The sequence below is a fragment of the Mytilus galloprovincialis genome, chromosome 7 (genome assembly GCF_965363235.1).
Source record: "Mytilus galloprovincialis chromosome 7, xbMytGall1.hap1.1, whole genome shotgun sequence".
Lineage (NCBI taxonomy): Eukaryota > Metazoa > Mollusca > Bivalvia > Mytilida > Mytilidae > Mytilus > Mytilus galloprovincialis.
Genome location: NC_134844.1, coordinates 28408635 through 28421846, shown reverse-complemented (window position 1 = coordinate 28421846; position 13212 = coordinate 28408635). Strand labels below are relative to the sequence as shown.

General features: G+C 30.6%; 1 protein-coding gene across 3 annotated transcripts; it reads right to left on the bottom strand.

Annotated features, from left to right (window-relative positions):
• Positions 1-405: 405 nt before the first annotated feature.
• LOC143082695 (uncharacterized) lies at positions 406-12917 on the bottom strand. Of its 3 annotated transcripts, none has more exons than XR_012980447.1 (4): positions 12534-12917; positions 5158-5349; positions 991-4020; positions 406-446 (listed from the first exon to the last, which is right to left on the bottom strand). XR_012980447.1 is itself a non-coding variant. In XM_076258508.1 (3 exons), the coding sequence occupies exons 1-3, from the start codon at positions 12814-12816 to the stop codon at positions 3785-3787; spliced, it is 711 nt and encodes a 236-aa protein (XP_076114623.1). In that variant the 5' UTR covers positions 12817-12917; the 3' UTR covers positions 406-3784. The 3 variants fall into 3 exon arrangements, 1 of the variants encoding a protein (XP_076114623.1); XR_012980446.1 differs by having other exon boundaries at positions 406-1083; positions 1491-4020; XM_076258508.1 differs by having other exon boundaries at positions 406-4020.
• Positions 12918-13212: the final 295 nt, after the last annotated feature.

Sequence of the window (13212 nt, the reverse complement as noted above, 5' to 3'; positions counted from 1 at the left end):
TTTATTGTTTCTTTAATTAATATTACTGAAAAAAATATTGAAAGAATCTAATCAGAAAAGTTAGAATTGTTAATGTTGATAAATACTATTTCTTTAAGTATGTATCAATCTGTTTACCTGTCAATTGCCAATAACGCAAATCTTAATTTTAATTTAGTTTGATTTTTTTATTATAAACTTTTTGGTGATCATATATTACTGGGCGTCAATGAGCACATCTTAATTCTTTAATTGGAATTACTTCAACGGTCGTTAGATGGAAACGCATTATCAATAACGCATTGATCGTTCAATGACACGGCGCATACAATGATACAATTACCGGAACAAAGATATGGCTTTTGATTAATAAAGCATATGTGTAGTAGGTGGTTTTCTATGATAACGAATAACACCAACAAGAGCTTAGGGTTCTGATGCTTTATTGTACCAGTATATAAACAAGTCTGAAATAGCAATACAACATGTATAAATAACAAGATATTTCATATAACATAAATATATATACTTTTACGAATATCACAGGTTATATATAGTACAGAAATATAATAAATAATACCTTTAACTGTTATCAACTAAGTAGCAAGTAAAATGTATTGTAAGTAAAAAATGTTCAATGTTTACATTCTATAAAATTGACATCGGGTGTCACATGTACCTTTACAAATGCTTGACCTTTAACTATATACTTAATCAGAATGTAATTTACGTGTATCTGTGTATTTGTATTCAATACTGGTTTACCTTACAAACGGTATATAATAAATGTTACATCTACATTTATTAATAACAACTTCATTAAAATATATAATACGTATAAAAGACAACTACATAATATCGTACAACAATCATAAAGTTGCAAATATAATAATCATAAAGACTAATGATGTCAATATTATCGATTCATTAAAAGCTCTAAACTAACGGGAGGTAAGTCATGTTTACAATACAATATAAACAATGCTAAACTATAAATAAATATACTCTTACCACTTGTGGAGTGAGTTGTACTGATAAGGTTAACGGCACATCATATACACATCACACAATCATGTGTTCTATATAATTACATTACATAGAGTCCTGAAACCAAAATACGAACATAAATACTCGGACTCTAATTATAAAAATATACAATGTAACAAATATTCTTTACTCATTCATATTTGTACTTTATAAAAACTATACGATACAATACTATTACTTTATATAAATGGAAACACTTTTCCGTCTTTTACTTAGTAAGGACTATTCATGACAATAATCAAATAGTAATGTACGCAAATTAACAATACAATTCTACCGTGGCAAATAAACCGTAGATAATAAAATCATATATTTATAGCTTAATAAAATACTATCATGTACATCTTGTGTACTTGTGTTACAGGCATGCGATATGAGGAGAACGTTACAAGACAAAATAGAAACTTTACTAGAATCTCATTTACGTGAAAAATATAAATAATGTTAATAAAGAAGTAACTTACAGTATTCTATAATAATGTTGTCCAAAATATATAAGGTTTACAGGTAAACTATGTGGTCAATATAAACAGATATAAATTCAATGGACTGTCATGGCTATCGCCCCGTGGAAATGTACAGGTACAAAACAAAGGAAATTAAACTTGACCGCGAAATATTAACAGCCAATCAGATACAATGATTTAAGTAAATCCCTAATGAATATTCATAGAAAATAACGTGAATATTACTATACATAAAAGTAAGGTTTGCAAGTAATAATTTAACCAAAATACAATATTCAAAATATGGAATTAAGCTTTATAATAAATATAGTAATTAAATAGATGATTTTTACAATATATAAAATGATCATAAAAATCACTCTGCTACATTTGCATACAAAATGTAGATACAGAATTAGTGTATAAAGATTGATTAGTGCATTTTTCGAAAGATACATTTATTACATGGAATTTAGTCAATATATTCCGCAATTGAAAAGAATACTTTTTTGTCAGAATATTATTCTTCTAATTATTATTTTCTTTCAGTTATTACAACTTAAAATTCGTTTTCTGCATCAACCTAAAATGTAAAAGAGTGATTTTGTTTTCGATAATCTTACATCATATGTATAAAATCATTTTCTATGTCAGTTGTAAGGATTGAAGATTCATAGTGGTTTAAATATTTTCTTTTATCTTTAACGCTATATAAGTTTTCCTTTGAAATTTCAGTAAATCAATGAATAAATCACCACTTGTATATGATATCACTCTGTTTACTTTGAAATTATAACAAAGCTATTATTTGTTTATTACTCTCTGAAGCAGAGATACTTTTTATAACGAGAGGTTAGTTCAGACGTTATATTTTATAAATTTTAACATTGTTACACGAAACAAAAAAGGGGCAGAAGTACAATATTTGTCAGGGTATGGCCAGTGACGTATTTTTTTATTGGCCTGCTATTTTCAATAATCAGATAAACATGCAAAATCTTGACTTAACTTGAACGAAAAAGATATTGTGATTTACCCACTTCCTACTCTCATAATTATTTTATCCTAATTAGTTCTGTCTCCAATGTCGCAATAAAACTTAATTCAGATAAAAAAAAAAAAATGTTTCATTGCGCAACTAATTTGATAATTTTTTGGATACCTTGTACATTATCATTTTGTAATAAATACTGCGTGTGTCTTATCACATTTTAAATGTGCAGAGATATGCGATTATAGTAGACGCAAATGAGATGCAGCATATAAACTAGTGTATTTTGGTCTATATGCCATTGTGTGCTTCTTCGTTACATATTTGTTTGTTCTTTTAGTGATTTTAAGATTATAACACAATGTTGGCTGCTGTATCTTTGACATTTTTACCTATTGTGTATGTTTGTTTTGTTCACGCATCATTGTCAATATAATGGAATTTGATGCGACTTTCATACAAGTGAGAGGTTTAGCTAGCTATAAAACCATGTTTAATTCACCACTTTCTACATAAGAAAATGCCTGTACCAAGTCAGGAATATGACAGTTGTTATCCATTCGAATTCGTTTAATGTTTTTAAGCGTTTGATATTGCCATTTGATTAGGGACTTTTCTTTTTGAATTTTCCTCGGAGTTCAGTATTTTTGTGATCTTACTTTTTACTTGTATCCCAGTCTACATAAGATTAATAATACTTAGTGCAAAAATAGTAAAGGCCTCTTCATTTCTTGATGTTTTCCTTGACAGTGACGACTAAAAACTAGAATATATGATAAATGTGATGGCTTAAACTCCCCACGACTTGTACATGTAGTTTGACATGTGGTTGAAAACTGTCTATCTTAAATACCCGAATAATATCATTTCATAAAACTAATAATTGAAAGGCAACAATTATTGTCGATTGGAATGAACATCATTTGTGGACACTTTCTGGGCAAGTCGCATTTATTTTTAGTAATGTCAAATCGATTGTAAACTTAAGACATATTTAATGAAGTAGAACTGTTAAAACATGAAGTTTACAATTGGAATAACTAAAACTTGTGTTTGCTTTATGTCCTAGTTTCCAGTTGTCTATCAAAATAAATTCAAGAGATATTTAAATACTAAATGTGTCTTAGTCATATTCTGATATTTATACATTTGGGTAACATTTTATTGTCACTTTTTCGTATGATTTGGTAAGATTTACAAACCAGATACAAGGTATTTACCACCAAACATTTCATGAATTTTACAATATTGATTTCTATTATATTTTAAATGTTAATACAAAATAACACACTGTTCTCAATAATTCATGGTAAGTGAAATGTTATACAATTTGACACAATGTTCCCAGACGAGCAAATGCATGTCCATCGTGCCACCTATATCCCTGTGATTTCCTGATTAACACGTATATTTCACCAGGCGTGAGCTGTGGTTGGTTTAATGCTGAGTTCCAATTAAAATACGTCATTTCTGTTCCATCATTATATCTCCAAACAGCTGTTCCACTAGCATTATCTAAAATACCTTGAATCCACACTTCACCATTATCTACTGTGTCTGAAAAGTGGTTGTTTTTTTGTTAAGATTGTACGTCTTTTAGAAGAGTTTGACAGTAATGAAGTATGTATATGCTGAAAAATCATTTAGCAGCGAAATATATCTTAGGTAAAGTGATTTCTTGTATTTATTATAGATCTTAGTTTCCTGTTGGTAAGAGAATACTTGATCATGTTTTTATGAATTTTAAAGCACGAGGCGTAGTTTATAAAACATAGCCATGTGTTGTCTGACCAATTTAGAACATATTCACATCTTCCAGTGACATAACAAAATTAGAATCTCTCAATGCTATCTTCAAACTTAAAAAGCAGCTCACTTTGTTAACATGATTCTTGAAAATGGGAACAATTTATATTTAATTGGCCATATCAACAGATAGAATAAACAGCTATGCGATAGTGATAGCAGAACGGGATAAATAATTCCATAAATGATATATACAACTCCTTTATTTTATTATTTTTAATTTGTAATAAAAAAAAATCTTCATCAATCAAATTTAATACTACAATCGTGTAGACTTGATATGCTTGGGTTGTTTTTTTTTTTTTTTGTAATCAACAGCCGTTGTTTCTTTTTTAAAAATCTATTTATTTTACAGTTTATGGACAATGCCTTTTCGGGTTTTTACACTTCATTATTGTAGTAATTTAGATTTTGGAGCCATGTACTATGAATATTAGAAGAAAACAAATGTATTTCCATTGGTCGAGAAGGGGTGAGTATGTTCTGACAACATACAATTAAAGAGGCATTACATATGTCAAGGCTACATTTGTCATCATCAGTTTCGACGAAGTGAATACTATTTCATTAGTTTGTGTGCTTAAACTCATCGTAGATACATTTTTTACCAGGCGTGAAAAGTACAGGACAGACGCGTGTTTCATATGTACGCCCCCACCTTATGGTTTTGTGCCTAGCCAAACCTCGCGCTTTTATTGCAATGTGAATTATTCAACTAAAATGACAACATTACATGACAATCCCCTGAATGATATATACTAGGTAGTCTTGTCTCCAATTGTATTTGAAATGTTCTCTTATGAAGATATGTATAAATTTATGATATACCTATAAACTTTAGTGCTTCTGGTTTGATATAAACTATTTAACATTGCCATTAAACCATACCTAGATATGTTTCCATTCTTGTTTGTAAGACTTCTGTGTCTATTCTTGCTAGCTCAGCTCCATCAAACAAACATTGCATCGTGGCATTATCATAACGTAAAGCTGTATTTATGTACTTAAAGCAAAAACATAAATCAGCATACAATATGTAACCATTGGAAACAGGACACCTGTCGCTTAATGCCATACATTCTGAAAAAAAAAAGTACGAATAAATAGTAACACAACACAATATCAATACTTCAGACATTAGTTTGTTTCTCGACATTTCTTTTCTAGCTTTTTAAAACCTCCTCTGAAATATCAATTTTAAATAAAGGCAACAGTAGTATATCGCTGTTAAAAATTCATAAATCGATAGAGAAAAAACAAATCCGGGTAACAAACTAAAACTGAGGGAAACGTATAAAATATAAGAGAACTACGACACAACAGAGACACAACACCGAAATACAACACACACAGAAACGAACTATAATGTAACAATGGACATTTTCCTGACTTGGTACAGGGCATTTTATGAAAAAAAAGTTGGTTGAACCTGGTTTTGTGGCATGCCAAACCTCCCGCTTTAATGGTAGTGTTCATTATAACATCAAAATGACAACATTGCACGACAGGGTTACAATAAATGAACAGATAAATGGGAGAAAATATAGGACAGAGAAACAAACGAATAATAGCCATCAAAAGATAACTGGTTAAAAAATATTTGTATACGCCAGACGCGCGCTATGTCCACACAAAACTATGCTCAGATGTAAGAAGTTTGAAAGCCATAACAACTACAAAGTTGAAGATCGCCGAGGACCAAAAGTTCCAATAGTTGTGAGGCCAGGGTTATCCGCCTGGGACAAAAACATCGTTATTATGTTTTGCAAACAGTAAATTTTATAAAATGACTATATAATAAATAAACATGATTAAACTGAAGTGGTGACTAGCTATAGAATAAAAACGAATACATTACAGAATCACAGCCCTGCTAGCCATAGTCAATGAAACGCCCAAAGTGACGTCAAATTTAAAATTCTAAAACGTGTTCCGAAAATTAAGAAAGAATTTGGATGAAACTTAAGATTAGATTTGTATGACTTATCTAACTTATATTAATAACAGTGAAAATTATAATATTAATTTATATCTAATTGTAGTAGTAATTAGATAATTAATTGTATTATCTAGCTTTGTGGGTGTTTCTACTGATCAAACCGAATCCAAATATATCGTGTAAATTTCGTTGATCCAAAATTAATGAGTAGTTATCCCCAACACAACACACGAATACAACAGAAAAAAATACGATTTACAACTACAAACGTTAAGACATAAAGTCTAGCATTTTGATAATATCATCAAAATATGAACTATTGTAACCCAAAACAAGAAATTTGTATCTACGATTCCCATTTTTATATAAATAGTTCTGTTTTATGAGATGGTGGAGTCGATCTTTCAACTTTATGTGATTGTGAAAAACTTTGCATGTATAGAAGAATCAAGACAGATTTTTGTCTTGAAAATTACTTAAATTTCTTTTGTGATGTTCGATTACTTACGAAACTACGTAGTGGGACACTTCAATTAAATATCGAAGTTGGTAGACATGCCAATACGCCAAGAGAATTACGATTGTGTCTTTGTTGTAATATGAAATATGTAATTATATTAAGGCCGCATGGAAAATGAGATGTCAAATTCTTACTTAACTTTGTATGATGTGTTGTTTTCTGCTGTTTATTATTGTGTCATATATGTACTATATGTTTTGATTGCCATAGCATGTAAATGCTTTTTGCAAATAAATAAATTCAATAACTGAGCATGGAGAATAGTAGTGGAAAGGGTCGAAAAATCAAAAGTCTTTATGTTGCTGCAAATTGCAAAGATTGTGATGGAAGATTAAGCAGTAGATCTTTCGAATTTTTGAGAATTTGCATCTGGTTAACACCACTGGCAGAATATATCTCATCACAATTTTTTCGAAGCCCATCTTTAGAAAACTGTAGAAAGAATAGTAGTCATTATTTTAGAAAGATGTTTAGTCGAACATTTTGACGATCCAGCTATGTATCGTTCTCTATATGGAGTTTTGTGTAGTTTTGGTATCCACTATAATGATGGTAAATTTTCTTCGTTTTGTTTGATGTTGATACCAAAAGAAAGAAGGACAGATTTGTGATTTTGTAAAATCTCGTCCTTGGTAAATGATGTTAAGGAATATGTAGGATTACCAGTTGTTCTATTTATTCCAAGCTCTGTTGTGAGACATTGCAAATAATGGTTTTTACATATGAAGACAATATCATTAGAGGCTTTATCTGCTGGAACAACGACATATTTGTCATGCAAAGAGGATAAAGCATACACAACATCTGGATTCTTGAAAGGGTTAGTAACTCTTGTGCTCATAGTACATCGTAACTTTTGAATGCGCTTCTGAATGCACGATCAAATAGCTTTGATCGATTCAGACAAAGTGTCCAGTTCTGGTTCGTCTGGTTTGGGCTTTACCCATTTTCTTGCATAGTCCTCAACTGCATTCATCAGTAAATTGAAGTTTTTTTTCCAGTTGATGGGCTCGGGAATTTTATATTTTGGTCCCTTGGCTAACAACTTTCTTAGTTGTTCATTGGTAACGATGCCAAGGTCACCAGTAATAACATGACCAGCTGGACTTTAATTATGACGATGCACATGGGCAATCCGGAGGCTTGGATTTCACATCTTTGAGGTTAAAGGCCTCTAAAACCCTCTAGTAGTTGAAAATCTTGGATGCAATAGACTTGGTGTCAGTATAAGAAATAACAGGTGTAGCTTTATTTAAAATTGGTATGATCAAGAGTATTTGCATAAATATTACCCCATTTAAAATAAAAAGTTCCGACTTTTTAGTTATATCCGACGATTATCATATAAACACAGTCCGTTTTCGTCAATCCATTCTCCCTTATTAGTTATACATTATATCCCCTAATCTATCCTCTCCCAATCAATTTGTTGAACAGACATTGAAATGTATGTTATTGCTGTAGTATGAGACCAATATTCAATAACTGCGTATTGAGTTTCTACTTTCAAGTTTATGAAATTAATGTAAATTGGATTCGGTAAAAACGGGGGCTAAACATGCATCCTTCTTCTCTACAGCAAAAGGTGATTTTCGGTTAAAAGTTGTTTCCATTCATTTACATGGCTTTTAAGAACACGTTTGTACATTACGAACCAGTATGAATTAAAAGGCAAGTTAAAAATAATTCTAGCCTCTTAAGATATCAAAATAAAATTGAGAATGGAAATGGAATGTCAAAAAGATAACAATCTGACTAAAGAGCAAAAAACAGCCAAAGGCCACCAATGGGTCTTCAACTCGCGAAAAAATCCCGAACCCGGGGCTGACCACTAAAGAAAAATATGTGCTAGTTAAGTAAAGAATGGCCGTCATACTAAACTCCAAAACATATAAATGAACTAATATTGAAGGAATTACAATATCCGGTATGCAAAATATAATAATATCTTAAAAAAAACATTTAATTCCTGTATTTTTTAATACATGACATATACGATTAAACGGTCATTTATAAGCATAAGCTGATGAAAACCGCATTATAAAGATTATTTTGTGAACAGCTTCAATGAGCTTTTTGATTTATATTCATATAAATAGTAAAATTTGTGATCGTAAATAATCTACTTCTTGTTGATTCCTGACGTTGCGATACATTGAGATTATATTCTTTTTAAATGGACAAACATGGGATTTTCAGCTTTAGCATGTAAGAGCGACACTTTTAAACTATTTAGTTTAGTACTCTGTTATTTTGATAAATGCTATACTTTAATGGCTTTACTAAATATGTAGAACTGGACATATCTGTGATTGATATATGAAATGTACCGGTTATACGGTATTTTGCATATGAAGCTTAGTTTTAATATAATTATTGATGGTGGATTTGGAAACAAGTTATTTAATGAATGGCTATTATATATTTTGAATTTATTGAACCATAAAACTAAATTTTTACTCTTCACATTGAATAATCCGCGAAGCGGATTATGTAAAATGTGAAGAGTCAAAATTTAGATTTATGGTTCAATAAAATCAAAATAAATTATTGCTATTAATTATAAATAAATTTCTATAAAAAAAAATAAGGCTCAAAGAACTTTTTATATTATTTATATTAACAATCACAACGTACACACATGTTGGCGTATGAATACACAACGTCAGAGTGGGCGTGTCACCATCAAAATTGACAACATTGAAAATAAAACTAATTTTAACCTATCAGAAGACAGTAAAAACACCAAATTTATTTATTACAACTTATACTAATCCCTTTCCACTTTGCGGGTGTGAGTGCTGCCTTTTAGCGGAATTAGCCTGCTCTTTTTCGAAATCTATAAGGTGTCTTTTACGTGCAAGAGATATTGCGCTCTCTCTATACGGGTCAGCCATTTATCGTCCCCGTCCGACGGACTATCATCGTTTCTCGAGACCATACTCGCAAATGGTGTGAAGTTTATATATGACCCCAAGCATATGAGGCTTAATGACGAGTGAAGGTAGCGAACGGTTTTCAAAGACTTCTTTTTTTTTGTGTCACGCATCTTGATTTCACAATATCAATATGATGAAATATAAATCGATATATATTGTATATGAGTATTATGCACGACAGAAATTACAATCTACTTCTTGTTGGTTCCTGACGTTGCGATACATTGAGATTATATTTTTGGGGGGATTTTCAGCTTTATCATGTAAGATCGACATTTTTTAACTATTTAGTTTAGTACTCTGTTATTTTGATAAATGCTTGATACTTTAATGGCTTTACTAATTTAACGAATTTGTAACTTCGAATGTGCTTGACCAGACTTATAAATGTCTGGTCAAGCATATTTGAAGTTACAAATCCGTTGTATTCCCTTTGATGCAGCGCTAAGCTGTTGAGCAAAAGGCACAGGCGAAACCGATAAAGCTTTTTTGCTAAAAAAAAATGTATAATGTCCATTCGTACATCACGCGTTTCTTAATTAATCACCAGGTATACTCGGCCCTAAAGGGTTTTAACGACTACACTCGAAAAGCATGAAATAGAATGGACACTTCGGCCAAAACCGTCCATGATTAATTTTCTAAATAAGAAAATACCTGTACCTAGTCAGAAAAATGCCATTTGTTATCCATTCGATTGAAGTGAGCTTTGGATTTTGCCATTTGATTAGAGACTTTCCGTTTTAAATTTTCCTCTGAGTTCAGTATTTTTGTGATTTTGCTTTTTTTCTCAAAGGAGTTTCAACCTTTCACAATCTGTAGTAACATGGCTAATGTACCATACTGCGCTAGATGGGTAGCATATTCTGGGTCTTGGTGTTAACCAGCAGTACCGACCTAATTGGAGTAAAACCGTTTGAAATATTTCCGTACGCACAACGCGTAATATTCCTGAAATTGCTTATTGGTCAAAGGGGGTGGAGTGTAGACACTTTCACGTCTTACTGTAACTTTTCTTATAAGTTTTGCATATATATATATAAACCCTAAATTTGCGAAAGCAAATTTACAGATCTAACATTGTTGGGTTGATGTTTAGACGAGTTGTATATATATATATATATATATATATATATATATATATATATATATATATATATATATATATATATATATATATATATATATATAGCCAGATATGAGTGAATAAGAAAAATGAAAAACATGACCGAAATGATAACAGTGCAAAATGTAAGGATTGTCTGAACAAGCATCGATTTCCATTCATTGCAATGCGTAGGGACGTAATATTGTGGTCGTCTTCTTTGAACCGAATGCTCTATTAACCGGAAAACTTTAAACCGAAAACAAAAACATGCGCAATAGAATTAGAGAATTGATAAATAGTGTCAACATTTCCATAATCTGGTGTAAATCGATCAGTGCATGCACTACATATTTCCTTTGAAAACTGAGAAACTTAAATAGAGCGAAATAATACATGATAATTAAACAAGATTTCTCATCGGCAATACAATAAGATTTAAATATTTCAAGTATTCAACATTCTCTTACGTTTGACTTATGAATTTATTACACAAAAAAGCAATTTATTTCTCTAATACTCGACTGCTAATAAGGAGTCAACTTGTCAATTATATAGTGTGCTGGTGAAAGTTGTAACAGGTTGTAACCTCTATTAATATATGTTAGTTGACGACAATGATCAGAGACAACACTAGTTTACTGATTTTCAAATCTCATAAACTCATTAAAAAGGTGTAAATCAAGGTAAAAATTAAACCTCAGGCAATTGTAAAAACTTCAAAAATTATAGTTGCTTACTTTCTGTTGTAGAAATATACATAACGAATAACAAGAATGGTATTATTTATGATTTCATAATGCTCTATTTGTATCTTAAAATGAATTGAAAAAGAAGCATAATGATTGTATACATGTATCTGTCAGAAGACCGCCCCAACACTCGTAATTTGCTATTCCCTGATTCCAACGAGGCGGATGTCATCTTTTATTTGTTTTAGATATTTCGCGTAAATGTAGGTTGATTATTTCTGGTGTTATTGAACATCGTTTAGACGTACATGTATGATACCAATGACATAATCTTTAATATTTCTAAATGTATTGATTTAATTGGTTATTTCAAAACGATCCTAGTATGCGTCTTGAACAATGGTCGTTCTCCATCTTGAAAGTTATCCACAATATTTATCGATTTTTGCAATTTATATAATTTTCATTATTTTTGAAAGAATGCTTTTGACAATTTAAAATTCTTAATTTTTGCATGGAGTTGATACAAATTATTTTAGAAAGCGTTCAATTCACTGCCGCCTAGTACAGTAGTTGTTAACGTGTGAATCACGTGAGTGGGCGGAGTTTAGCTTATTGTTGTCTCCATCTTTATAGCACTTAGTGAAAGTAATACTTAAAGAACAATCGGAAGTAAAAACATAATCAGTGTCGTCTACATATATCAACATTTTGTATGATTTTTTTTTTTTTTTTTTTTTTTTTTATTAATTTAGGATTTGTCTTGATATGTTCAAACAATAATTCAAGTATGACTTACACTTTGAGGGTATCGTTTTAAAAAGTATACAATTATAGCCGCTGTATGAGGTAAACAGAAGGATATATGAAAGAAAGACATCGACTGAAGAGGAGATTGGTTGTAATGATTTATTTATGTTTCAAAAAAATGAAAATTTTATAGATTTCAATTTTTATCTACCGTTGTCAATTTACTCATTTTAAAAATTTACAGTTTGTTTCTGAGGGGTAAATGTGCAGAAACAGATGGCAATTTTTTATCACAGATTAAATTGGTCTTTTTACTCACCATTATTATTTCTAGTCAATATAACTGCCAAAAACACAGAACTTGCAACACAGCATCCAACAAATAATCCAAGTAAACAGCACAACCAATATTTTTTATTTGATTTCAATTCCTTGATATGTAAATTGTCTTTTTTTAATTGTAAATCATCATAAGTTTCAATATTATTATCTTTTCCACGTTTTAGACTTTCATATTGATTATCTTGCTCTGCAGTAATTCCTCGAGGTCCTTTCAAATTTTTATCCCGAACAGAGTTAACGTTATAGTAAGGGCTATCCATGACATGCAAGGTAAATTAAGTACAACTAAACAATTTAATTGAAACACAAGTACGTATAAATATGTCGTAACATTGTCACTGACAGAGGATGTTCATCTCGTACTTATTAGTGAATCACAATGAATCAATGGTCATTTTCCGGCTTAACAGTGACGGTATTTGTCTTTATCTTATACTATACATCCGTTAAAACCTAACTTTCACACGCTATATTTAGTACTGTTAAAAGTTTTAAAAAAAAACAACCTGAATTTACCTAGTAATATACAGGTTAAGATGTTTGATGCAATGATTTTACCTATTTCAATGTATGGTTATGAATTTGGGGTTTGACCAATAACATTATAAGCGAATCCTACTATCCGTAACTTTATATGTATAGTCTTAGTTTGAAGA